The 24,136-nt window shown below is 48.6% G+C and overlaps 1 protein-coding gene across 1 annotated transcript in view; it reads right to left on the bottom strand.

The window, feature by feature from the left end:
- Positions 1–3,635: 3,635 nt before the first annotated feature.
- The window catches only part of LOC144152025 (sodium-coupled monocarboxylate transporter 1-like), a 90,605-nt gene continuing 70,104 nt past the window's right edge, over positions 3,636–24,136 (bottom strand). Inside the window, exons 11-17 of the mRNA XM_077683217.1 lie at positions 23,780–23,889; positions 21,639–21,706; positions 19,863–19,949; positions 15,822–15,994; positions 13,869–13,972; positions 4,485–4,585; positions 3,636–4,409 (exon numbers count right to left, since the gene is read on the bottom strand). Coding sequence (XP_077539343.1) covers positions 4,320–4,409; positions 4,485–4,585; positions 13,869–13,972; positions 15,822–15,994; positions 19,863–19,949; positions 21,639–21,706; positions 23,780–23,889 — 733 coding nt within the window. The 3' untranslated portion in view covers positions 3,636–4,319. The remainder of the gene's footprint in view (positions 4,410–4,484; positions 4,586–13,868; positions 13,973–15,821; positions 15,995–19,862; positions 19,950–21,638; positions 21,707–23,779; positions 23,890–24,136) is intronic.

Genomic DNA, 24,136 nt, shown 5'->3' with positions numbered 1-24,136 from the left:
CCTATTAATGACACGTCTAAGCACCCACAAGTAGTCATGGGTACCAAAGTGAGGACGAAAACCTGTGAATGCAAGATGAAACTAGCCTGTAAGTTCGAGTTGATAAACAAGCCTATTATTGATAAGTCGTTCAATAAGCTTACAGATGACGGGAGTTAGTGAAATAGGGTCGAGGGGCTAGTGATTGCGAGAATCCTTGCCGGGTTTGGGAATAGGGAGATTGATCGTGAACCGGAGAGAGTCAGAGACCTCCCCTGAGTCCCATAGCTTGTTCACCAACCGCAGTAGAACATCTAGGCCTTGCGGGGGAAGATTGCGGAGGCCCCGCCACTTGATAAGATCATGGCCCGGCGCCGACTTTGGTGTTCCCTGCAAAATGGGGATCTGCAATCCTCCCATGGTAAAAGGGGAATCTAGTTCTTGAAGTGAGTGGTCGACGTCGATGACAGGAAGAGCCAGGAGAGTGGAAGCATCAGCCACAGCGTGCGGGAAAAAAATGTGGGGATAAGGGTGTCTTCCACTTGACGGTAGTCCATTTGAAGAAACATCTCGTCCAGTCTGGGGAGATGTGTCTGCGCACGACGATTCATACCGCGAAAAAATGCGCCATAGTCGAGAGTCCAGTCTCGTAGCCAAGTGACTGGCAGAAATTGTGCCAATTCTCACTTTGAACCGCAATTAGATTTTCCCGAATAACAAGATAATGATGTTTCAGCCGCATAAAATGACGGTGACGTTTGCTTTGTGTTCTATAACGCTTGGTAAGGCGTTCAGCCTCGCGAAGAAGCTGAAACATGTGCGAATGCAGGCGGCCAACTTCGGCGGTACTGGTAATTATTTCAGTAGCGAGTGAATGGGTCATGTTCAAGGATGCGACGAAATCATGCAAGGTTGAATGGGGGCCAACCACGAATCACTCTCGAAAAGAGTTCCAGTTTACTCGATGGTATGTTGTGCTCGTTCTTAATTTCTTGCCCTTAATGTGAAGCAGAATCGGGTAGTGATCACTTCCTCAGGTACTGTCCAATGTACGCCATGGCCTAACTGCTCCGGGGGTGGTAATGGTCACGTCCGGTGTTGTATCGTCCTGGAAATGGTGAAGGTCAATACTGGTGGGGACACCATGTTTATTGCGGAGTTGCAAGTGCCCGAATTCGAGGTTTTGCTCTAAGAACTGGCCCTGGCGGATCGAAGAGGAATAACCCCAGAGGGTTTTTCGGGCATTAAAATCACCCCCTATAATGATGAAGCCTGAAAAATTAAGATAGAGGATATGCGGTATCCAATGATAAAAAGTGGAAGAGATGGCGCCCGAGTTCGGTTTGTAATACACCGACGCAATCTACATAGGTTTGCCGCCCGGGGGTGTAATACGTGCAATGATGACTTCCCTGGTTTCATTGTAAGGGCCATCCAATGTTGTACCGCTTTGCATGAATTATGCACTAAGATCGCAGCCTGTAAGGGTTTTTTTTATTGGGGCATCGAGTATAATGAGGTATAGCTGGATCCATAAATGTGGTATAGTTTGGTATCTTGCAGGGGCCTCGTGTTTCTTGGAGTAGGAGGACGAGAGGACGCAGAGTTGACACCTGGGATTTTAGGAGCGGTCCGCACTGTAGAAAGCTACGGCAGTTACACTTTAAAATGCACCGATTTGGGGGGGTGTACGGAAGACATATTGGATGGTTAATGTTTCTTCTTCCTTCTCGATTCACTCGGAGAGGGCGTTAAGGGACAGAGGACTTGAATGCTTTCCTTCACTAGTTCCATGAACTGGCGAAGTTCTTTAATCCAAATAACCTCGCACTGGAGGGCGACTATCTCACTTGAAGCTGTTGGCCACTCGTTGTTATTTCCGAACTTGAGACGGACGTTTCGCTGTGTAAGCATCTGTTCGGTGATGTTGGTTGGGCTAGGCTCTCCAGTTTTCAGCACTGCATCAGAAGCGGGCTTGCGACGACTCGGGCGCGAGCGACTACGACGTGTCGGGGCGGACCTGTTCGGTGCTGGAGACAACGACTAACGGCCCATTGAGACGTTCCGAAGGGCTGCGAGCTCCTTCCTAATGGCTGCCAACTCGACGCGTAGCTCGAAGAGGGTGCAGCGAAGTTGAGAATTTTTTATCACCAGCGGGTGATTGTCGGGCCCAATTGAAGAGAACGTCGGAGTGGTTCCTGCTAGAGTAGAAGCACAGGTGACGCCCTGCGGTGTAGAGCGTGGGCCAGTTGACAAAGCCGCCTCAGGGAGCTCTTAGTAGAAATTGACCTAGTGCTGCGCTCGTCCTTCTTGGGCATGCGACTCGGGCATACTTTGCTAACGGCAAGGTGACTGGTTTCTTTACATGCGACGCAGTACGTGGTAGAACCGCATTCAGCGGTCTCGGCAGGGGAGCGGCCACACTCTTTACACACCCTTGGCCATGTGGCCCAGACTGTGGCAGTTAAAGCACGCCAATCTCAGTGGTCGGTACTCAGCTACTTGTACTAATTTCATGTAGTACTTGACTGTTTTGGGAAGGGTAGGGGAATAAAATGTTAGAACGGCTCGATCTGTCTTTCCGATTTCTTTGGACCTTAAGGACATCTGCTTGTTCACAGCGTAACTAGTTTAGAATGGTCTCGTTGCTATCGGTCGGATCGACTTGTATGACACCACGAGCAGTGCTCCTAGTCGAAGGGGTCAATTCTACCACCACATCGATTGTCTCAACTTTGCCGTTATGTCGGACGGTGAGGTGGTCAATTTCCGCGAGGCGAGTAGCATGAAATTTATCATAAAGTGAAATGTTAGCACTATTGGCCGCATCGTCGAACATGACCGCGGCCATTTCCGCCAGTTCTGCACGAGGAGCTGTGCGTCCGATGACCGTGGCTATATCTTGGCAGAGAATTTCACTTATTCGGACTTTGTTGAGTGCTCTCAATTGTAACATGTAGCACGTCCGACTCACCCTGTCTGTGCATGTAGGCCTTTCTTCTTTGGCAGATGGACGCGTCGCCAGCCGTCGTCGTCGTCTTCTCCAGTTCATGGCTCGTCGGAGTCTTCCATGTGCCCTTCAGCATCTTCGGCATCTTCTTGGTTGTCCATTTCTGAAGCGTCAATGCAGGGCGGTGCTTGGTGCTGTGGGGAGGTCATTTGGGTCGCCGATTCGTTCTGGGGAGCACTTAGTCCGTAGGGAACCTGTTACGGCAGAGCCTCGTGGCTCATCATCGTTGCTTTCATTCACGCTTCGTCGTTCCTTGCAGCTGGGGTGGCAGCCGCGCCAGCCGCTGAGTGCGCGGCAGCTGCGGCCGATGGAACACTTGATGAGCGTCGCAGCCAGGCCTTTAGGCCTAACTGGCGGCCTGTCGGGGGGTACGGTACTGGCGGAGTCGATTCCGATGGTCTGGTAGGCTTGATCGGGCGAATCTTGGTGTCGATCAAGTCAGCGCATACTCATAGACATAACAAAGACAAAGAAGGTGCCAGAGACTCGTTATTTACGCGTACAAAGCAGAAAACAGCGGGAGCACATGTGGGGCGCAACCGCTTAGCGTGACCAAATAGTCAGTGAACGTGTTTCAATTGACGTGTGTGAAAAACCATCACGTTTTTTGTGGGTCCAAAGCACTTACCGCTTTTATTCACCCTACATACATTCCATTTATCCTCTGAAGACTTCCAATTTCCCATTTCAACTCCGACGCGGCGTGACCTTTCAAAACTCTCCCTCTCGTTTTGCTCCAAACACATATTCCCTTCAAGCCACAACTGCCATACCAAGTTTTTATCGCTGATGATTTCTATCTCGTTCCAAACTATTCCTTAGCAGGACGTCTTGCCTCCTTCCCGCTAGAGCCAGTCAGTCAATGAAGCAATCAATCAAGCAAATTGTCAATTGATCAATCATTCAATTATTCAATCAATTCTTTACTGTCCTCCTTCTGTCTTTCTCGAGCCACCGCTTCAGCTATTGGTTCTCCTGTACAGGCAAAAAAACGATTTTTTTTCCTACAATACATTGTAATGGCTTTTTCAGGGTTATTAAATGAAGGTGAGGACGATGTTGACGGTCACTCGATAATATCAAGAGGGTAAGGTTGGGCCTTCTAGTGCTTTATGTTATCGCCGTAATTTTTTTCAATTTCCATGTGTACGCTAGCTTAAGATATCACATGAAAAGTGTAGTTGCGCTCAGCCCAGTAACAAAATCAGCGATCCAAAATCAAAACGCATTATGCCTGATACACTAATTATCGACTGCCAACTCTACCCGGTTTGATACTGCCACTCCGCAGCGCAAAGCGCTTGATCTAGTACTGGTCATATCACTGGATTCAAGCGCTCGTTTGCATGTCCCGGTTCACGAAATCGACGTCTTCAACCGGTACATCCCGGCTTAAACTTCTGAAGCTTTCCATCAGCGCCTGAAAAAATGACAAATATTTAGAAATTGACAAGGTTCGTGCCTATTGCGCGCAGCTTTGCTCTCCGCTGTATACCTGACTTTGTTCTCCAGGATGCAAATGCTTCGGCTTCCGGAACATTCTGACGAAGACGTCGCTGGACAACTCCCGCGATTCTCGTTTGCTTGCAATTTCACCTGGTTCGAAGAGGGCACAATACATAGGCTTTAGAAAGTGGTTCACGAGCTCTGAGGCACACACATACTGATAAACTTACACAAATGAATTCCCAAGAACGCTTCCTAAGATGAAACACTGAGCCTTTTGTAAAATCAGTATGTTTTCAACACAAATACGACGTCCTTAGTTACATTCATTTATTCAAGCAACTGTTTCCTACTTGTTTTCTATTAAGCTATTAACACAAAATATACCTTATTTACACCATTTTACGCGACCGTTGTCCAGAATCGTTTGCTCAGAGAAACGTGCATGAAATTTCACTGCAAAATGGTACAGCATGTAAGGTCTAGCTTTGGTGAAATACGTGAAACACAAAAGCAGGTTCAAGGCAAAAAGGCTTGTTAAAGACTTTACTTGGGGAGTGGGCAGTGAAAGTTAACACAATCTTCTGGGGAAACTGATAGAATGTGTCTCAGTGCAAACCTATTGAGCAAGTTCGATTCTCATTGATAAAACCATGCAGGCGTGCCATGTTTAGTTTTAACGAATGTTGCACTGAGCCACTGCAGAGGCCTCTACACCCCTGATCAAAATGTGATATCCCTACCACACGACAAATGTAGTGACATTAACAGAGAATGGCATTAGGTGAGGATGCCATTTGTTTCGTGCTAGTCGAAAATAACGAATTACACGCCAATGGCATTAGATGAGTGCAGGGGTTCGGGAAACATATTCACTCTAGCTGCCGAATTATATGAGTAGTCTCGACAGCAGTGGTCTGTCGCTAAACAAATTGAATGACAAACTTAGGAGCACTTCTAAAGACTACTTTAAATCAATATTGTCCCTCAATCAATCCTACTGTGCCATGTTGCGGCTGCCCCAATACGGATTCATTGTGGACTTTTCACGGATTGTTATGTCTTCTTATGTCATCTAGAACCGTGGCACTCCATTTTTCAAAAAAACGTTTCTTTTATGTTAAAATATTTAAAGGGTATAAAACATCTATGGAACCATTTACATTATTATAATGAAATTCCGCGACTTTGCAAGCCCTCATTGCTGACATTATGAAATGAGAATTTTTACCGCGTAGACCCGCGCTACCAACCGTAATGTCATGGCAGGTGACGTTATTCGCTTTGAATTTGTTAAGATTTGCCTTGTTGCAAGGCTGTTAGCAAAGTCAAAGTGCCATCAAGGATGAGGAAGACATTGTTGAATAAAGAGAAAGAAGCGCGCCACAAGGCGGGCAGCGTTGGCTCGCTCCACGAGCGCGGCTCTCGCGGCAGTCGTTCGTAGGCATCGCTGATAGCCGGACGTCTGGTTTACTGGTTCCCTTTCGCTACACATTCTCTGCTGTCTGTAGAAATGGCAGCTCCCCGACGTCTGCAGCTGTTTCTCTGTCCGTTGGCCTATCCTGAGATTGCAGTGCGAGCCAATGTGGGCCATGCCACCACATTTCTGTGGCTGCGACAGCGGATGCGGCAAGGCCTCGAGTAATCAAATCGGCTGGGTTATCCTTGCTGCGACAATGAGCCCACGTCCCTTGGCCTTGTGTCAGACGTTGTATCTTGGGCGCGCGATTTCTCACGAATGGCGGCCATCGGCTCGGTTCCCCCGCAATCCAATGCAGGGCGATTTTTGAATCGGTCCAGAAGAAAGACCGAACTTCTGACAGGCACGGCAGCCGTTTCAGGAAATCAAATAGTCGGGCAGCTATCAAACAGGCGAGGAGCTCAAGGCGTGGGAGAGAGGTGGTTTTGATCGGTGCAATGCGGCCTTTGCTGAGCAGCAGGTTCACTTCCCATCTTCCGGTGTCCCATGATAACGACCGGACGTAGACTGCAGCACCAAAAGCTCTCAGGCTTGCGTCAGCGAACACGTGGAACTCTCGAGTGTCGTGCTCCGTGTACTTCATCGTGAAGGCATGCCGTGGCAAGCAAATGCGTCTTAGGTAGCTGAGCTCGCCGCACCAGCTGTTCCACGCATTGAGTTGAGCCGTCGGCAGTGGTGAATCCCACGGATGCTGCAGTTTCCATAAGTCTTGGAAAATAATCTTCGCTCGAACGGTGAAAGGGGCCAGAAATCCTAGAGGGTCGCAGAGCCGCGCGAACGACTGGAGCATTGTCCTCTTTGTCACTGGCTTTGTGGATACAAAGGTGGCGACATTGTCCGCACTTAGCACGACACTGTCGTCTGAGCGGTCCCACTGCATACCGAGCACCTTCATGTTACAAGGGTCCCCTCCTTCCGTTTCGAAAGCCACGTTGTCTTCAAGGAATTGGGTTCGCAGGGACGAAAGGTTGGAGGCCCATTTCCTCAGTTCCATATCAGCACCCGCCAAAATGGACCTGGACTCGGCGTAGATACGCTTGGCTTGCTCGGCGTTGTCGACCCCGACGACAAGTTCGTCCACGTAAAACGCGTCAACCGGCTTGGCGACCGTGTCTGGGAACTGCTCTTTACATTTCTTTAGGTGGTGACGAAGTGTTGCGGCGAGTAGGAATGGGCTAGACGTGGCTCCGAATGGCACTCTTGTCATGCGCCAGTGGACTATCTGAGGAAGAGGGTCTTCTTCATTCGGAAGGTGCTCCACCCAGAGGAACCTTAAAGCGTCCCGATCTTCCTCGCGAATAACCATCTGCAGGTACGCTTTCTTTATGTCTGCCACGAGAACGACGTGATGGCACCGGAACTCAACCAGCAACTTCAGTAAGTTTGCGTCTAACTTTGAGCCTTTCAGTAGCACGCTGTTCAAGGATGGATGGCAGGGAACATGGGACGACGCGTCGAAAACAACTCGAAGCTTGGTTGTCACAGCATCACAACGCACGACACCATGGTGTGGCATATAGTAGGTCTTCGGTTTCCCATCCACTTTGTCGCAGGTCACTCGTTCCGCATGGCCCTCATGAAAGTATGTGCGGATGTTCTTGTCATATTGCCTTAGTAAATCTGGCTGACCGCGGAAGCGTTTGAGCTGCATACAGAGCCTCTGCTCTGCAAGCCGATAATTGTTATTGGAGACATCGAGCCCTGGCTCTCGAATTAGAAGGGGCACTTCATAGCGGTCGCTTGCTTTGCGAACTCCATGCTGGAACTGGAGAATGGCGGGGTCATTGAATCCTGAGTTTTCCGATGATCCCTGAATGCCGATTGCTTCCAGGCGCCACATGGACGACAATTCAACGTCAGCGGTGGCGTCTTCAGGGAGCGCTTCCCCGAGCGACGAAAACAACGCGCTGGAGTGCGCGGTCGAAGAACTTAGGCTTTCAAGTTGGGCACCTTGCACAGTCCAGCCCAGAACTGTTTCCGCGGTTGTTAGCGAGGGAGAAATCCGAGAAATTCGTCCCGTGGCCACCTTCCAATATGTGTCCGACCCGATCAGCACGCTTATCTGTTGCTCCTGAAACGTGCCCGAAAGCCGGGCATCAGCCGCAACTTGACACTTAGCGGACATCGAAGTGAGAATCTCTAAGCTAACGGGCGGGCTTGTGACGTTACAGATATTGCGGACTTCTAGGGCCTCGAATGTGATGCGCTGGCCATCGTGCTGACTTTTGAGCGTCAAGGAGACCCGGTTGCACGAAACAGGTGCGCTCGTGCGAGTGTTTCCGAAAGTAGCAATGGTAAGACGTTCGACCCCGTCGACGGGACAATCGAGTGCGCGGGACACATCGCGTCGGATGAAGGTCCGCTGACTGCCAGAATCCAACAAAAAGCGGACGAGCAGCTGGCGGCTTGTGCCGATGCCCCATGCACGGCCTGTCTGCACAAGGACTGGCGTAAGTCCTGCAGCACTGGTCGAAGCGGACGTCACTGCGTTGGCTGTGCCGCTTGTCGCCCTGTCGCTGGGACTGGGATCTGGTCTTCTGCTGGGGGGTTCGAACCTTCCAGCCGGGCGTTGAATGTCGCACAGCGTCGTAAGGTGCCGACGTGAACAAAGGCCGCATACCAGACTGGTCGCTGACCTGCACTGCTTTGCTAAGTGATTGCCCTTGCCGCATCTCAAGCAGCACTTGCTTGCCTGCAGACGCTTCCGTTTCTCCTCGGGCGACATTGGCGCTCTGCAGTAGGCGCTGTCGTGGTCCCGAGCGTTGCAAAGTTCACACCCGTGTAGCCCCGAAGACGGCGATTGGGTACCGAGACTCATCGCAGTTGGCGGATCGATGCGCGGAGGCGAAGACTGCTGTCTCCTCTGGCCGCGGCGCGTGGACGGAACCGAACAATCAGACGCGCTCTCCTCTCGGATCTCTACCTGAACGCGGAGAAAGTCCAGGATCACCTTGATTTCCTTGGATCTGGTGGAAGGGGACGCGGACACCTCGGATGCGTCCTGGTGCTCCTCCTTCAGCCTTTTCCGGTACAGGAGGCCCAGGTCGTGCGGCAAGGTCCGCAGCAGTACGTGATGGAGCACGACGGAGTACTGGTCCGGGGAGACGCCCAGGCCCTCCAACGCGTTTATGCGAAACGTGACCGTGTCGTAGAGGACCCGCAATTTGTCGGTGTCGGCCTAATTCTGCACCGGCTCCAATGCGAGCAATTTGTCCAGGTGGTCGTCCACGAGAAGGTCTTTCCGCCCAAATCTGTTTGTAATGATTTTAACAGCGATGTCGTAATTGTTTTCGGCCAGCCTGATGCCCTCGATCGCGTCCTTGGCGGGGCCGGTCACGTACGACAGCAAGTACTTAAACTTTTCGATGCGTGGCAAAGTCGTGTTCGAGTGGATGCCGGACTCGAACTGGTGCCAGAACCCTTGGCGGTCGCGTCGGTCGCCCGAGAAGTTCGGTACCTGGAGCTTCGGGAGTGCGGCGAAGCGGGTCCCCTGCGTTGTCTGAGGGGTGCCCGGTCGAGGCTGAGAAGGTGCGCTCCCGCAAGGCTCACCAGACTCGGCTGTAGCTGCGCTGGCTGAAGGGGCCGTGCTCGTGACGGAGCGCACGCGCGAAGGGCGCAGATGCGCTCGTCGTAGTCAATGGCATCCAACACGTCTGCGTCAAATTCCTCTTCTGTGAGAGCCGCCTGAATCTGGCTGTCCAGCTCGTGCAAGGCTCGTGCCTTGCAAGGCTGGTGCCGTGAAACCCGGGATTGACGGACCAGCGGCTTCACGGCGCAGCGCCTTCAAGGTAGTGCGTGGCCTCAGGTACGTCGGATCGTCTCATTTCGGAGGCCTCACCCTTGAACGGTGCCTGCCATGGCGGCGTGCTGGACACAGACCCCCCACCTATAACCCGGAGATGAACCCCACCCATCGGACAGTCCCGACCCTTGCTTCGCTACGCTCTCTGGTTTGGATGACAGGCAGGTCGTCGACCAACTTATCAGTTCGCGGGTCATCCTCCGGGCGGACATAACGGAACTAGCCAACACCACTATTCGGGTCTTGGAATCGTCACCATCGAATATAAGTATGCTCATCGATTTGCACTGTATGGCAGAACAAAAACAAGACGAACTTCGAAAGCTGGACGGTCATATCCAGAGCCTTCTCGACTTTGACAGTTTTGTGGCAGACTTAGAAGAAGGCGAAGAGTTCTCATACGCGATAAGTCGCACGAAGGTTTCGTTAAAGGAACGAATCTCTCAGGCAACGTTGAGGACGTCGTTCACCGCGACGAAGACTTTGTCGCCACCTCAACCAACGCAAGATCCTTTCAGAGGGGGCACCTCCATGAAAAGGGACGCGGCCATTGTAATACTCCCATTCGCAACAAGGGCTGCTTGCGAAACCACGAATTCGTCGTGTCCAGCGGAAGAGAACACGGAGCAGCACACCGCCCCTACATTTGCAATGTCGTCGGTGAACCAGGCCGCGGGACGCAGAAGCAATACCGAGTTCGACGAAGCAGCCGGCGCCGTGCCATTCCGCCGAAGTGAGGAAGATACCATCCCAGACTCGCATTCTCTCGGAACCAAACCCAAAAGGCCATCGCGCACGCGCAAAACTCAGGTGAAGTCAACGGATGACAGGTGTCCCGCGTACAACGAGAAGACATTCACCCGTGTGCCAGCGTTACGAATCGAGAGGCTCGGCAGTAAGTCTCTGAAGAAGCGAATTCAAGCACGTGAAAGACAAGCGTCCGCTCGACCACTAGAAAACAGAAAACGCAGATCCATTACGACGATACAGATGCACGTGGTTAAAACTCAGCTAGTACGCAGAAAGGAACGTCGAAGGCGATCAGAAAAGGAAAAGGGCACCACTGACCAGAAGGTTCAGGCCGCATTCCGAACACGATTTGTACATGCTCACTCGAGGACTAACTTTTTTGCCTCATTTATAAGACAGCCCGACCTAATCAAATCTCGGGGCCCCGTCCTACCCAAGAAAGTATCCAGAAGATGGCATCGAGCCTCGAAGCATCGATGGAGGGTAAAACAGGCGGAAACTGCCACCTGTCGTCTTCAAACGAATGACACTCGACCACCCATCTACGGCAGAACTTATACTAACCTGTTCTGAACTTACCCACTAGTGTCACCGTCGGGGGTGGGAGTATGTTGCGGAATTATGGAAGACGAGGAGGGCGACCGCCTACTATCATGGCCATCAGGGGCTAGAGGAGGAAGAAGCAAAAAAAACTCGGTCCGGCTCAGCCACGGCCTCGCGTCTGCGTCCTGTTCCATAACAGACATTTCTTGATGCGAGCCCCACTCATTCCGCACGGGGAAAATTTTTAGCGAAGCTGACATTTTCTTACTGATGTCGTCTGTAGACCGCCGAAAACGGACTGCATGACGGCCAACTTTCTCTGACCATTATGATGATCGCAAGTGAAGACAAGACAAATTAAAGCGCTTCCGTGGTCGGACTCGAACCAGGGTTCCTCGTGCTCTGAAGCTGCCGTCTATCCATTTCCCCTATTCCCGCATGGTCGGATTTGGATTTGGATTTGGAGAGGGGTGCATGCGCGTGCAATATTAGGCAGAAAATGCACCCCTCCGTCTAACGACGACGAAGGTTACACAATAGGGGAAGTCATGGAATGCCCCTACCAGTAGCGAGCAGACCCACATCACAGCATCTTACCATACCAGTGAGGTGGGAATGGAGGTGCCACCATTTATTTATTTATTTATTTATTTATTTATTCGGCTTACTCCATTCGCCGAGAGGGCATTGTTGAAGGAGATACATAAAACGTGTTCAGTGCGGGAACGAACTCATGAATATCGTAATACACAAAAATAAAAATCAACAGAGGCGTCTTTTAAAAGCTTGCAACAAACAGCATTGAGCATTGACCATACTAATTATCATGAATAAATAGCGTCCGCTTGCGTCTGAGTTAATTCGTTTAGCGTGGGACTTGATTTTTAAAAGTTTTTCTTTCTCAATTGTTGTCGGTTTGAAATTCGGCTAGTTTTTTTCATTGAATGTGGATTGATTGATTGATTGATTGATTGATTGATTGATTGATTGATTGATTGATTGATTGATTGATTGATTGATTGATTGATTGATTGATTGATTGATTGCGAGGTTTAACGCGCCGAAGCGACACAGGCGATGGGGAGCACCGCAGTGCAGAGATCCGGAATATATTTGACAACCCGGGGATCTTTACGTGCACCTAAATCTCGAACACACCAACGTTTTCGATTTTACATGCAGCTTATTTTTTTAATGTGACCTACTACATAGTTATATGAAACATTAATTTTAGAGCTACGATCTCTTTGGCCACCCCCCCGCTTTCTGGGGGCTGCGACTGCTGCGAGTGGTGGTAATGGTACTGCTTTGAGGAAGGACGCGTATCTGCGTTTTACCTCACACAATATAACGCTGCGTCCTCGGCGTACCTCGCTTTCGGCGCAGGCGAAGCGGCTTGAGTGGCGGTGCCTGGGAATATACATAAGATAACGCTGGCCCCCGCGTATCACCCCCGCGCGACCGCGAGATGACTGGCAGCGGGAAAGCCTCAGTCCATGCGTGTAGCACGTTCTCTGCTCTTGTAGCTGGTGGCGTCTAAACAGAGTACAGTAGGAGCGTCTTCGCTGTGGAAACTGCGAATTAAAACTGGGGTGTCGAGGGGGTGCACGTGGTAATGACCCTTCCGACGAGAGAATCTACTTCCACAGTAACAACATCCGGCTGACGATGCCAGTGTACAAGCACAAATGCAAAGCTTCGCTTTACGTCAACTACCTCTTGTGTTTGGGAACGCTTTTAAATGCAGAGCATTTCGTTAACTCACGATGTCACCCGGCGTTGGCGTGCCTCGGCGTCCGCAACAGCCGTTCCAGGTGCGCCCTCTCCCCCACTCCTTCTCTCCCGCATCACGCTACCCTCCTCGCTCTCAACAACAGGTTCGCACCCCTCCCCCTACACTATATAAAAAAATAATACTTACCGGCGCCTGGTTTCGATCCCGCGACCCTGCGGGCGGAACTAAAGGTACATGGTGCTCTACCCACTGCGCCACAAAGCCGACACAGAATGGAAGGCTACGAACGCGCCTTATATCCTTGACTCATTCAAACTACGTCAAGAAGCTGCTGATACAACGCATTCACTACCTGTGGGCGGAACGCGAGGTACATAGTGCTCTTCCCACTGCGCCACAAAACCGACACAGAATGAAAGGCTACGAACGCGCCTTATATCCTTGACTCATTCAAACTACGTCAAGAAGCTGCTGATACAACGCATCCACTACCACCAACTCCCCAAACACTAAACGTTAACGCAATACACCCACTCCCTATGCGACGCATTTACTCCAGTCCCCCTCGCGGGGAGATGGGCCTTTTTTTCATACCATGCCGTACCGCTGTCATTGTTTTTTTGCTGCCTGATCAGTTAGCAAACGAATAATTCTAAGGGATAAGGTAACAGCTCTGTGGATTATATAAGAGACTTGTGTGGAAGAGATTGTAGTTGAAATTAGGCGAAGAAAATGGACATGGGCGGGCGGATCACGTCATGTGTGTGAGGAACAACAAATAGGAGGAGCATCCGTTAAACGATGTGGCTGCGAATAGATTGTAAAAGCAATTGCTGTCGGCCAAGGATCCGATGAAGGGATGTGCTCAGAAAAATTTCAGGGAAAAGATGTACTCGGCTAGCACTCGATAGGCGTCACTGAAAAATTTTTGTGGAAGGCTTTTGTCCTCCTGTGGGCACAACCAAGCTGATGATCATGATGATGATGACGAATCAGTGATATTATGCTTGAATTACAGCCATTGATCAGAGAAGGCTCTATTCAAAATAGCTTGGAGGTAAAAGCTGATCCGACTCATATACCGCCAAAATAGAACATTTATTCACTCTCTGCAAACTCTCACCTGTAATTGCACTGACAAGTACTCCGATCACAATTGTAGCAATAATAGCAAAGAAGCTGGCCCAGTGATATGACAGTCTGAAGAGAAGAAATCTGTTGTCAGGCCTGGAGAGACGGAACATAGTTAGTTTTACGAAGTTTTATCAGAAAACTTCTGTCTTTTATTGATCTTGAACACCAAGTTTAGGCCCTGAATAAAAAAAAAGCTTTCGAAAGAGCTGGGACAACCTTACTGGTACTTTCCTGTCCATCACCCCACGTAAATATAACAGGACTGGCCAATCTTTCTGGTCACGGGCCCGAGTGTTACTGAACAAGGAACCTGCAAATATCGAGGAATGCGGAAAAACGCGTAATTTTGCCCCAATCCTGAATCTACACATTAGTTGCTGTTGGAAACAAACACTGAATTTTTTTCGACATTCGTAAGCTTCAAATGAACCAGTTGAAACCATTTTCTGAGCGTGCCTGGTAAATGTTCATATTTCTGAAAAAAACGATTTGTTCTTTTTTTTTGGTAGAGTAACTAAAACATTGGCCTCGAACCCGTTTGTCACCTTGCAAGTAATTCCAAAAGATGATATTTTTTTGCCCTTCCTCGCCATTTAAAGCCTCGTCTGTTTCCTCCTATCTCTCACGGTATTCTCCTCTTCATCCTCTCATTCACATCCCCTGTGTCCCTCTCCTTCTCTGGCTTTCTACCCGTGTATCAGTCCTACTTTTCGTTATCCTTCCTTCTCTTTTTTTTTCAATCCTTCCACAGCAAGCTTTCACGTACTCGATTTATTCAAATAGTACTCCTCCTCCTGCTTCAATTCTCCCCTTCTCGCTGTCCCTCTCTCTCCGCATTTTTCAACATTGTGGTGTAGTCGCTTTCCCCAACCTTCCCTAATGCCGACCACTCCCCCCACCTACTCCCTTCGCTCTCTTTGGATCCTCCCTTCCCCCACCTTTTCCTCTTCTTGTATCATCTTTCTCTACCCATTCCGTGTACCAGAACCGAGAATCCATCCGCTCGAATGCACCTCCAATTAAAATAAGTGTTTTTCATACATCTCTTTACCCTCACTAATCCCACGTCCTCATTCCCTATAACCCATGACCCCACCCCTTCCGGTACGCATTGCTCTCCTAGATCTAATCTTTTCCCTTATCTCTCAATCTTACCTCCTCTTCTTCGCATTCTGTTCCTCACTTCCTCCTACTCCACTCACGTAACCCCATCACAACTAAAAAAGTGTGTTAGTGCGGCCTCGTTGGTGCACCAATACACCTTTTTGGAGCATACTTGTACCTCCTTCTTAGTATAAATCATTTCCTCCTTCTTCTCTCCTCCCGTGTTACCTAATTTCAATCTCTATTTTTCCCTTCCACTTCACTTCGCTCTGAGAGTCCGCCATCGGTGTCTACAGTCTACTTTTCTATCGACCACGTGCCCTATTTTCCTCTCCCTTTATTCTGGTCCCTGTTCTCCCTTCCACTCTCCATTACACTCCTATTCTCCCTTTCTCTCTTTTGCCTCACCCCATCACTGGCGCAGTTTCTCTTCTCTTCCTCTCCCTTCTCATTCTTCTCAACATCGTCACTGCACCTTATCAGTGCGCAAACCCACGGCTCCCCTCCTTTTGGCGTCACTTCCGAGTACTCCCTTTCCCGTACTATCTTGGTAACACCCTTCTTACCACACTATTCTCTCTTTTCCTCCTCTATTACGTTCCGGCTCTATACCCTTTTTCTCCACTCCTCCTTCCCCTCTACACTCATCTTGCCATCACGAGTAACTTATCCACCCAATATAAGTGGTGCAGAAGCTCACTAGTGAGCAGGCTTTCTTGTAACAATTAAGGACTATTCGGCTGACAAAGGGAACAAGATTTCCGAGTTCAGGTAGTCTCAAAAAAGACTGTTTTCTTTAATAGTAGATCAGGCAAGTTAATGCTCAACTCTTTCATACCTTGTGACTTCTGCATAACTGGTAGCGTTGGTCATCGAAATTCTGTTCATAATGTTTTTCGGACAATATTCAAGTGAAACAGGCATCCTTTCGGGATGTGCTCCGCTCTGAATTGTCAGAGTCAAGTGGCAAACTTGATAAATTGCAACAAGCAGGGTCGCCGTCCCTGCACCCTGCAAAGACGAGGAAGATTTGAAGCGCTAATTTGTGAGCTGATGCTTGCAATTGTTCCGGCTAAAAATAGTGTGTTTCGAGGTTCCTTCCGCCACCGAAATTCCAAATGCAGTTCGGAAATTCCAGGAAAGCCTGCCCCCACAAATACACCAACTAAAGCATGTCGGTAGATTTTGTAAATTGGTCTTAAAAATTTCTGAGATAGTTGTACCGGTTGGTGCAGACCATTTTAAGGACAATCAACGGGTCATACTTTATACGTTCGTGTTCGTTCGTTATCGTGCGAGCAACAAAATAGTGCGATGCGGCAAAAACTTTCGCCGTTTATGCGGGGACAGAGAGCCACGGAAGAATATATAACGACAAAGGTCTGGTGGAGACGAAAGACGTCCGGCGAGTCGGTGGTGATACTGGCTGCGATGCGCTGCGTTAGAACCGGTGCTGAAATCGTTGCCAGGGTGGTGGAGGCACCACCGATCGCTTCTGTTAAGTTCGCACCCCTCACTTAATAATTACAACCGCCCGGCAACTAGATATCTTCTGCTGGGGTTAGCTTGTTTACCTGTATTGTGTTTGTTTCCCTCTCCGGCCGAGCTGAGTTTGGTGCGACGGGCGTAAGGAGAAACTGCGAAGGCTTTTGTTATTCGCCGCGGTTTTAGGTCCACCCGACAAGCGGGCCCGGAGACGACGCATACAAACGCGTCAGTCACTTCATAATAGCTGAAAGGGATGTAAGCTTTCGAAGGGGAATTTGCTTGCGTTCGTTTGAGAAGCTGGCGGAGGGGGACCGTTGAGATTTTAACGACCGCGATTACCGCCACGAGAATCCCCGAACCGGACAGGAGCGGAAGGTCGGTCAAGGGGTCAAACCTTGGGTCAGACATAGGAGGAGGTTACCCGACGTTCAGTCTGTGACCGTTGCACTGCTCAAAGTTACTAGGTGAAGTTTCCGTTCGTCACGCGTCTCAACCTGGCGGCTCGGCGGCTGGGATGCGTCAATAGGTAGGCGACTTGGCTTATTTAGGCGCCCCATGTGTTAACAAAGGAAAGGAATTTTGGCGGCGTGGAGCACAGTGGTTGGCCCACACGGTATGACACTAGTTTTCAGTAGAAAGAAAAAATTCAGGCCTGAAAGGGTTAAGACGTGCCTCTCGACAGCCGGTTCCCGTCGTTAGGTCTGCTTTCAGTTTGTTGGTTTTCATTTCTATTATATTGGTGTTTTGTTGAATACGTTTGGGTTTCTGTATGAGAGTGAGATAGGTTGGTTACGTGACTATTTTGAACCCACCTAGCTTTGTTTGTCACAGCGGCCAATCAGTGACCAAGTGTGGTTTATTCAATGAGCCATCCTCACTTTCAAGTTGCGACGTCCCTTTTGTGGGCAGGGTTTCAGTGGTAAAACCGAAGAGTTTGATGTTTTGGGAGGAGGGGACAGGAGAGACAAATCGAGAGAGAGGACACGAGAGCGCGGTGAGCTCCAGTCGACGCGGGCCTTGCCCGACCTCTTGTTTGCGATGATGAGCCATGAGAAGTTGTATATATTTAATGTAAATAAAGTGTACATATTGTAGGTTTTGAGTTTGCTTCGAGTAGACCGTCGTCAGCTATCTGTCATCGGCCAATGAGCCAGCGAGCCGTCGTTTCTGCGGATCATCTTTTCGAACAGCTATCATCGGCGTCGGCGACCGATCCTCACTTCGAAAGTTAACTGCTTCCATCTTTCGTCCTGGCGCCCGGTGCACAGCGTCTGGATGCCCCACGCCACTTACTCGCTACGAAATTGAGTCTTAACAACGACCGAGTAGCCGGAAAAGAGGTTGGCATTGGAATAACGGAAACGAAAGGCAGACAGGGATACGAAAATAAGAGCGGCGTGCAGCCAACCACAGCTTAACGTTCCAAATACGACCACGTGTGCAATTACAACGCACTGCTGTTTGACCCCTATGCAAATGGTGAGTGAGGAACATATGTGGTGGGTTTCAAAATTTGGATCCAGGCATACGCATCAGGGAGAGAAACAAGATTCTTTCCAATTTCAGAGCGAAAGCTTTACTATGCTGCATATTTCAAGCTCATTAATCGCATCAGATGAGATTCAGCCGCCGGCGGGTAAGCTCCGTTTTCTTTCAAATCTCTTCGCTCGCTCGGAACATCGCAGATGCGGTATCACGCAATTAGGCGAGGGTGAAACGGCTGCCTCGCCTGCGCTCGACAGCTCAGCACCGGCTGCGTGCGCTTCCGTGCATGTGAACCACTTGGCTAGGCAATGATTTAGCAGCCGCTTCATCGGTGCTTGGAACCTCTGTCTCGTTCAGTAGATATATCTAGACGGCAGGCTGAGAAAATTCAACAAAGACAAATTTTCACGAAACACTGTTTACACAGCGTTTGCTTTCACTCGTGATAACTATATGTAGAAGTGTTAAACCTTGGCCATTTTTTTCATCGACCAGTCAAGCTTTCATTGTTTTTCACCTTGCATACATGTAGCAAAAAACTCCCATTTTCTGAACATTTCGAACGGAACATTCCTCGCGGCACTTAAGTCAGCTTACGTATTTTGAAGGCATACGTATTGACAACCTCTTCTCTTTGTTGGTTTGTCTTTTGGCGCGAATTGTTTCGAACGGCTTCTTCACTTCCGCACCGTGTTGGCATCTTTCTTCCCTTTCGTTTCTTTGCCTTGTGGTGTGAACTACGGCAGCCAGGAGACTTGCACAAGCCACAGACTTCCTAACATAAGCGCTCTACGGACCTTGTGTGCACGTGTTTTACTACGTGGCCTCACTTTCAGGCACGACGCACCGCGCTCTATTTTACATTAGCAATGCCAATTCGGACCTTTGTGAATTTTGTGAAGCGAGCCCCTCAAAGCTTGTGATTCCTGGCCACTCTCTGAAGTGGGTATATGCCAGAAAGAAATGAACAACAGCGACGAAAACAACTTTTGTTCTACCGCTCACAACGTGGGGAATAGCTCAAAAAGGTAGAGCCATTGTGGGAGCTCCCTTTGGGTAGCATACACGTTTAGATGACACGCACATTGCTACCGCAAGAGCGAGTTTCTTGAACGAGGCGGCTCCGCATGACAAGTTATCATGCGGCATTTCCAAATACTGAACAGCCGGTCTTTTAGTTCGAACGTTTGCTTGTTGCCCTTCTTGAACTGCGAATGTTTTTAGACTGCTCAGAGTGTCCGCCTTGAAAGAGCATAAATTTCGTATCATTACCATATGATAAATAAAAAAGGAGGAATAGCGCAGTGTTAGCACATCGGGAAATAGCTGTGGACAACTGGGTTCAACTTCCACAGGATCGCACATGTGTTTTTGTTTACTGTTTACTGCGGCCGCCATTTTCTCGATCGCACAAGAACAACAACAACGGGGTTTTGAAGGCGACAGCTGCCAGTGCCTCATTCTACAAAATACTTTCGTTGTTGGTATTGTGGCAGCTGTTGTTGACCAGTGGTTCTCTTCGAATGTTTAAAGATACCCCAACAGAATGTTATGAGGGTTCTGGTGCCAATCCAAATGTGGAATGCTTGCGAACACCGAACCAATGTGCTTCAGATTGTCCCATAATTTTTACTTTGGTACTATTAAAAACCAACTGCTCACCGAACAGTCACTTAAACAATTCTTTATAACTGATATACATTTTCTAAAGAAAGTAAGACTGAAATTGTAACTTTTTTCTGCCTTGGTGCTTCTGAGCCATCAACAGTTTCATGTTGAGGTAAGCACTGCATTGCATTTAGCAGATAAAGTCAGAACTACAGCGTACAAACGGTCCGTCAAAAAATACGCACGCATTTATCCTTTTCAAGATGCAACCACTAAAATATGAATACCATGTACGCACCTTAGAATGGACGAACGGAAACAAGACAGCGAGTATGCACATGCCAGCGTATGGAGCTGCAAATGCACCGTACGCCATCATAAAAACCTGGAAATAAACGTGTGGGTAAAAATACACCGAAATGTAGCTAAGCACGCTCTAATGTAGTTATTCTTGTCGTGCGTAAAACCTTAATAAATGTGTCGTGAATGAGCAGGTCGGGGCTTTTTTTGCAGTCCACAATCATATGGCGTAGCGTGCCTAATTGATTACAGAATTTGCATTCGACTGCCTGCTGTGTCGAGAACAATAAATGCATTCTTAGGGGCTGTACAACAGTGCCAGTTTAAATTTGCCTCAGCGTAATTTCTTCATTTTTTCTAAGTGGTGTGTGAGGAATAGGGAGCGTTTGTCTTGTAGTCCTGTAATACTGGGTAACTTTTTGATAGGTTAGCAGAGGTGTAGCGCAACACTTGTGCGTACACGCCCGCGCCAGCTGCGAACGGTGATTGCCGTATGCGCCCAACAAGAAAAAATTCCTGGGAATGTTTCAGGCATAGGCCAGTGAGTGCGCACATCAGTCAATAGAATCTTTGCTTAAAAAATTTGAACCTCTGATCATAGCAAGCGCGAGCCGAGAACCACATTCCGTGAAACGGAAACGGAAATGCAGGAGCCCGGTAGCAGGGGATTCTGCAAAAGTGGTACCGAACGCGCGCCTGGAAAACAAAGCAGAGCGCCGTAGTGGGGTAGGCCCCGGCCGTGTGTGCGATACGAGCCTCATGGAGGAGTTGAAGGCACTGACACGGCCGAACATGTTGTAGGACAGTGGAGATGGTGTTTACCGCTACACATCATCCCGTCCGCGTAGCACAGCAGGGCGAGTAATAACCGTCGCTTGGGCATCAGAAAACAATGCTCAGGACTTTGTGCTCCCCTCTCAGGACCTTATCACAACCTCGTCTACCAGCATTAGAGATAAAGCCAAAACGCCTGTGTGTACGAGATTTCGGCGCACGTTAAAGATCCCCAGGTGGTCAAAATTAATCCGGAGCCCTCCACTACGGCGCCCCTCATCGTCTGCGTCGCGTCGGCGCGTTAAACCCTACAATCAATCAATCAGCATTAGAGATACATTTGCGAAATCCTCACCCTCGGTTGATATCAATATTAGGCGAAGCTTATGTGGTTAGGGTATCATGCATTCTTATAGCCCGTAAAAGAAACCTCGCGATGCCTCATGTGTCTTTAAAGCGCGAGACATTCTATAGGGCGAGGCGCTGTAAAGCTAACGTCCTTGTGTGTGTTACCTCATGTTTCAAATGGTCTATATACTGACGGGGACTGCACGGTTGCGGAACAACCAATATGTTCGTTATCCTCACGAAAGAATCTCCAGACTTCACCTCGCGTGTGTGACACGTGCCCTTAACGCGTGGAGAAAGCGCCTCTTTCTTTTATTCTACCTAACTTGTACGCCGAAGTGGTCCGAGTTCCAGGCGGACATAGGATATGGTTCCTGGGTTCTGCCGAATCTTCGTTCTGCGTGTGTAACGGCGCCTTAAGAAAAAGCCAACTTTATCCCGTATGTTCAGCAGAAAACGTCTGTAACTCTGTGTCTTCCTTAAAGATAAAATTTAAATAGCGGTATCTCAAGTAATGTATACCGACAAATGTGATTTTTGTTCAAGTACAGACTTTGTTTTCGTTCTCTCAGCACGGCAAGCAATGTCCCCTGAGATTCTGAGTGGACTTCTACCAAAATGTCAGCACAGCCTAACGTTAACTCATTCTTACCCTTGTCAATGACCCCATGTATACGAAGAGTCCGCTGCAAATGGTCATCGTACTACCTAGAAAAACAGCTGGAAGAAAACGACAAGGGCTGATGTAAAAATTTTCACAGGTCATTGTTTTCTTTGTGCTTGCTGATTGCTTTTGCAAACAATATTATTGTTTTTCCTCAGGTTGTCGTATAGCGCTTAAACATCGCTCTATTTCCTTTAGTTCTGGCAACAATATTACAAATTACTTTGTGATTTCATCATTATATACAGCTTTCAGTCTGGAGAATCGCTTTATATACAGTAACGACCAACACTCGTCAGTCAGAATTACAGAGATAAGTGACAAGTGTAATAACTTTCTGGTAAACCAGCATTAGAGTCTGAGAAAGCCTGATGCACTGTTGTCGTCAAAACAAAAGAGCGTCCAGGGCGGCACGGAAAAGGAACCTATACACACACATAGCGCTTACTACCACCAAAGTTTATTTGGCGAAATGAGTATAAACGTGATGGCTGCTCCACGATAAGGGCGCAACAACAGATGACTGACCAAAGACAATATTGAAAGTTCTTAACAGATCAAGAACTACTCAAATCAGCGCACGCGTGAAATTTGCACAATACACAAGAGAGGCACGCACCGTGTGAGCACCCCATCTCCGCGAGAACCCCGCGCCGTGTGAGCACCCCAGCCTTGTCTCGAAAGGAAGTAGAGTTTATTAAAGACTAGTTTTCAGGCGAAGCCCTCACCGTCTCACTGATGTCATTTGTAGCTCTACAAGAACGCACTGCAGAAAAGCCAACTTTTCTGACAATGATGGTGATCGTGGGTGAAGTGAAGCAAAAAATGTGGTTGATTCCTCTGTCATAGGAATCGTTAAAACACCAAAGTGAAATGTGCAGCAAAATCTGAAGCTAAGTATTATTTGCGGGTCGGCGGCTGCCTTGTGGGTGTGCTTGGGAAGCGACGTCCTGCTGGCGGGTCGCTTTGACAATGGTGTACTGGCGTCAGTTTCCTGACGGATATGACGTCAGTGAAATCTTGGTTTATCCTGGCATAAAACACTTCCTTGTTAAAAATATAAAACCCGAAAACTAACAACCCTAAGTATAACACACTCTTTGGGTCTAAAAGTTGCTTCCCCGCAAGAAGACCCTGTGTGCAGGGGTGCACCCTTTACAGGTCGCATGCTTTGTTGTACTGGCGTCATTTCCGTGACGGAAATGACGTCACTCAAATGTTTGTGTTTCCCCGAATAAAACACTTTCGTGTTAAAATTATATCTTCTCCTGTGTTCGGAATCGAGCCTGGGTCCCTCCCGCTCTGAAGCCGGCGTCTATCCATTCGCACTATTCCGGCACCGTAGAAGCAGTTTCGATTTCGAGAGGGGTGCACGAACCCGCAAAATAAGACAGAAAAAGCACCTCCTCCGTTTACCGATGATAATGGTTGAACGCTAGGGAAAGCCATGTAATAACCGTATTAGTAAAGCACTGGGGAGCCGCTCGCAGTTCAGTGACCGTCCCGATAAGAAGCAGGTGTTCGCATAAAGAGCGCGCAGTCATACGTTCTCCTCTGGACCAATAGCTCCTGCGTTGGTTCTTTCGGTGTTGTATTTAATTTTTGAAGGCTTCGCGTTTCCCCATCGTTCTCGTCTTGACAGAGCAGTAGTTATTAACTTAAGCCAGCGAATACTGTCAGGTTGCCGGTACGGGGCTTCAAGCTTCGTTGTATTGCAGCTTTTTCCCATGCGTCCTCTCTCCTACTGTACCGCAGCAAGAGAGAAAGAAAAGTTTTATTTAACTTCGAATGTTCCAACTGATATCATGATGACGTAAATGGCTGTTTGCTGTATTTCTTCTTATTTTTTGTATATTCTGTCTTTCCGCATTTATCACGGAGAAGCCTTTTCATTTATGGTACCGCGCTGCAAATGAACAGTTTGTTGGTAGTCAGACCTATGTGTGTGTTGCGGCATAAATTTGGGCTCATATAAGCGCATGTGCGAAAATTATAAAAACGCTGTTTATTCGACAAGGATCTCTTTTGTGTTGTATTAGAGTTTTATGAAAAATGTCGAACGAATATTGCGCAGTTGTATTGCGTCGGAAATGGTTTGTTTTTATCGTTCCAAAATTATAATATCTCACCTGATACTCGTGTAATCCACAACACTTGTTCTTCACGGGCCTTGAAATGACGAGCAATAATGTCGACGTACAAAATGGCTGCTTGTGAATTGATTATAGATGATACGGTGCTGCAAAAGCGCGACGGCAATGTTTAGCCACCTGTGAAAATCATCTGGTGTCCTACTTTTGCGACACCAAATGGCCCCAAAAAGCAAGAGATGTTGCAATGAACGTACTAGCTTATTTATGTCCTCGCTTTTGCACTGTGACTAAGGATACAAAGGCCTTGTGCCTTTTTTCTGACACCAACATTCAAAATGAGTTTCTAGTGCTTGGTATGCATGATGTTGGCCGCAATGACTGGAAAATGGCCCC

Source organism: Haemaphysalis longicornis, unplaced genomic scaffold (assembly GCF_048455015.1).
Source record: "Haemaphysalis longicornis isolate Haplotype H1 unplaced genomic scaffold, Haemaphysalis longicornis Haplotype H1 scaffold_9, whole genome shotgun sequence".
In the NCBI taxonomy this organism is placed as follows: domain Eukaryota; kingdom Metazoa; phylum Arthropoda; class Arachnida; order Ixodida; family Ixodidae; genus Haemaphysalis; species Haemaphysalis longicornis.
Note: the sequence above shows the minus strand (reverse complement) of the source record. Positions and strands in the feature narration are given on the sequence as shown.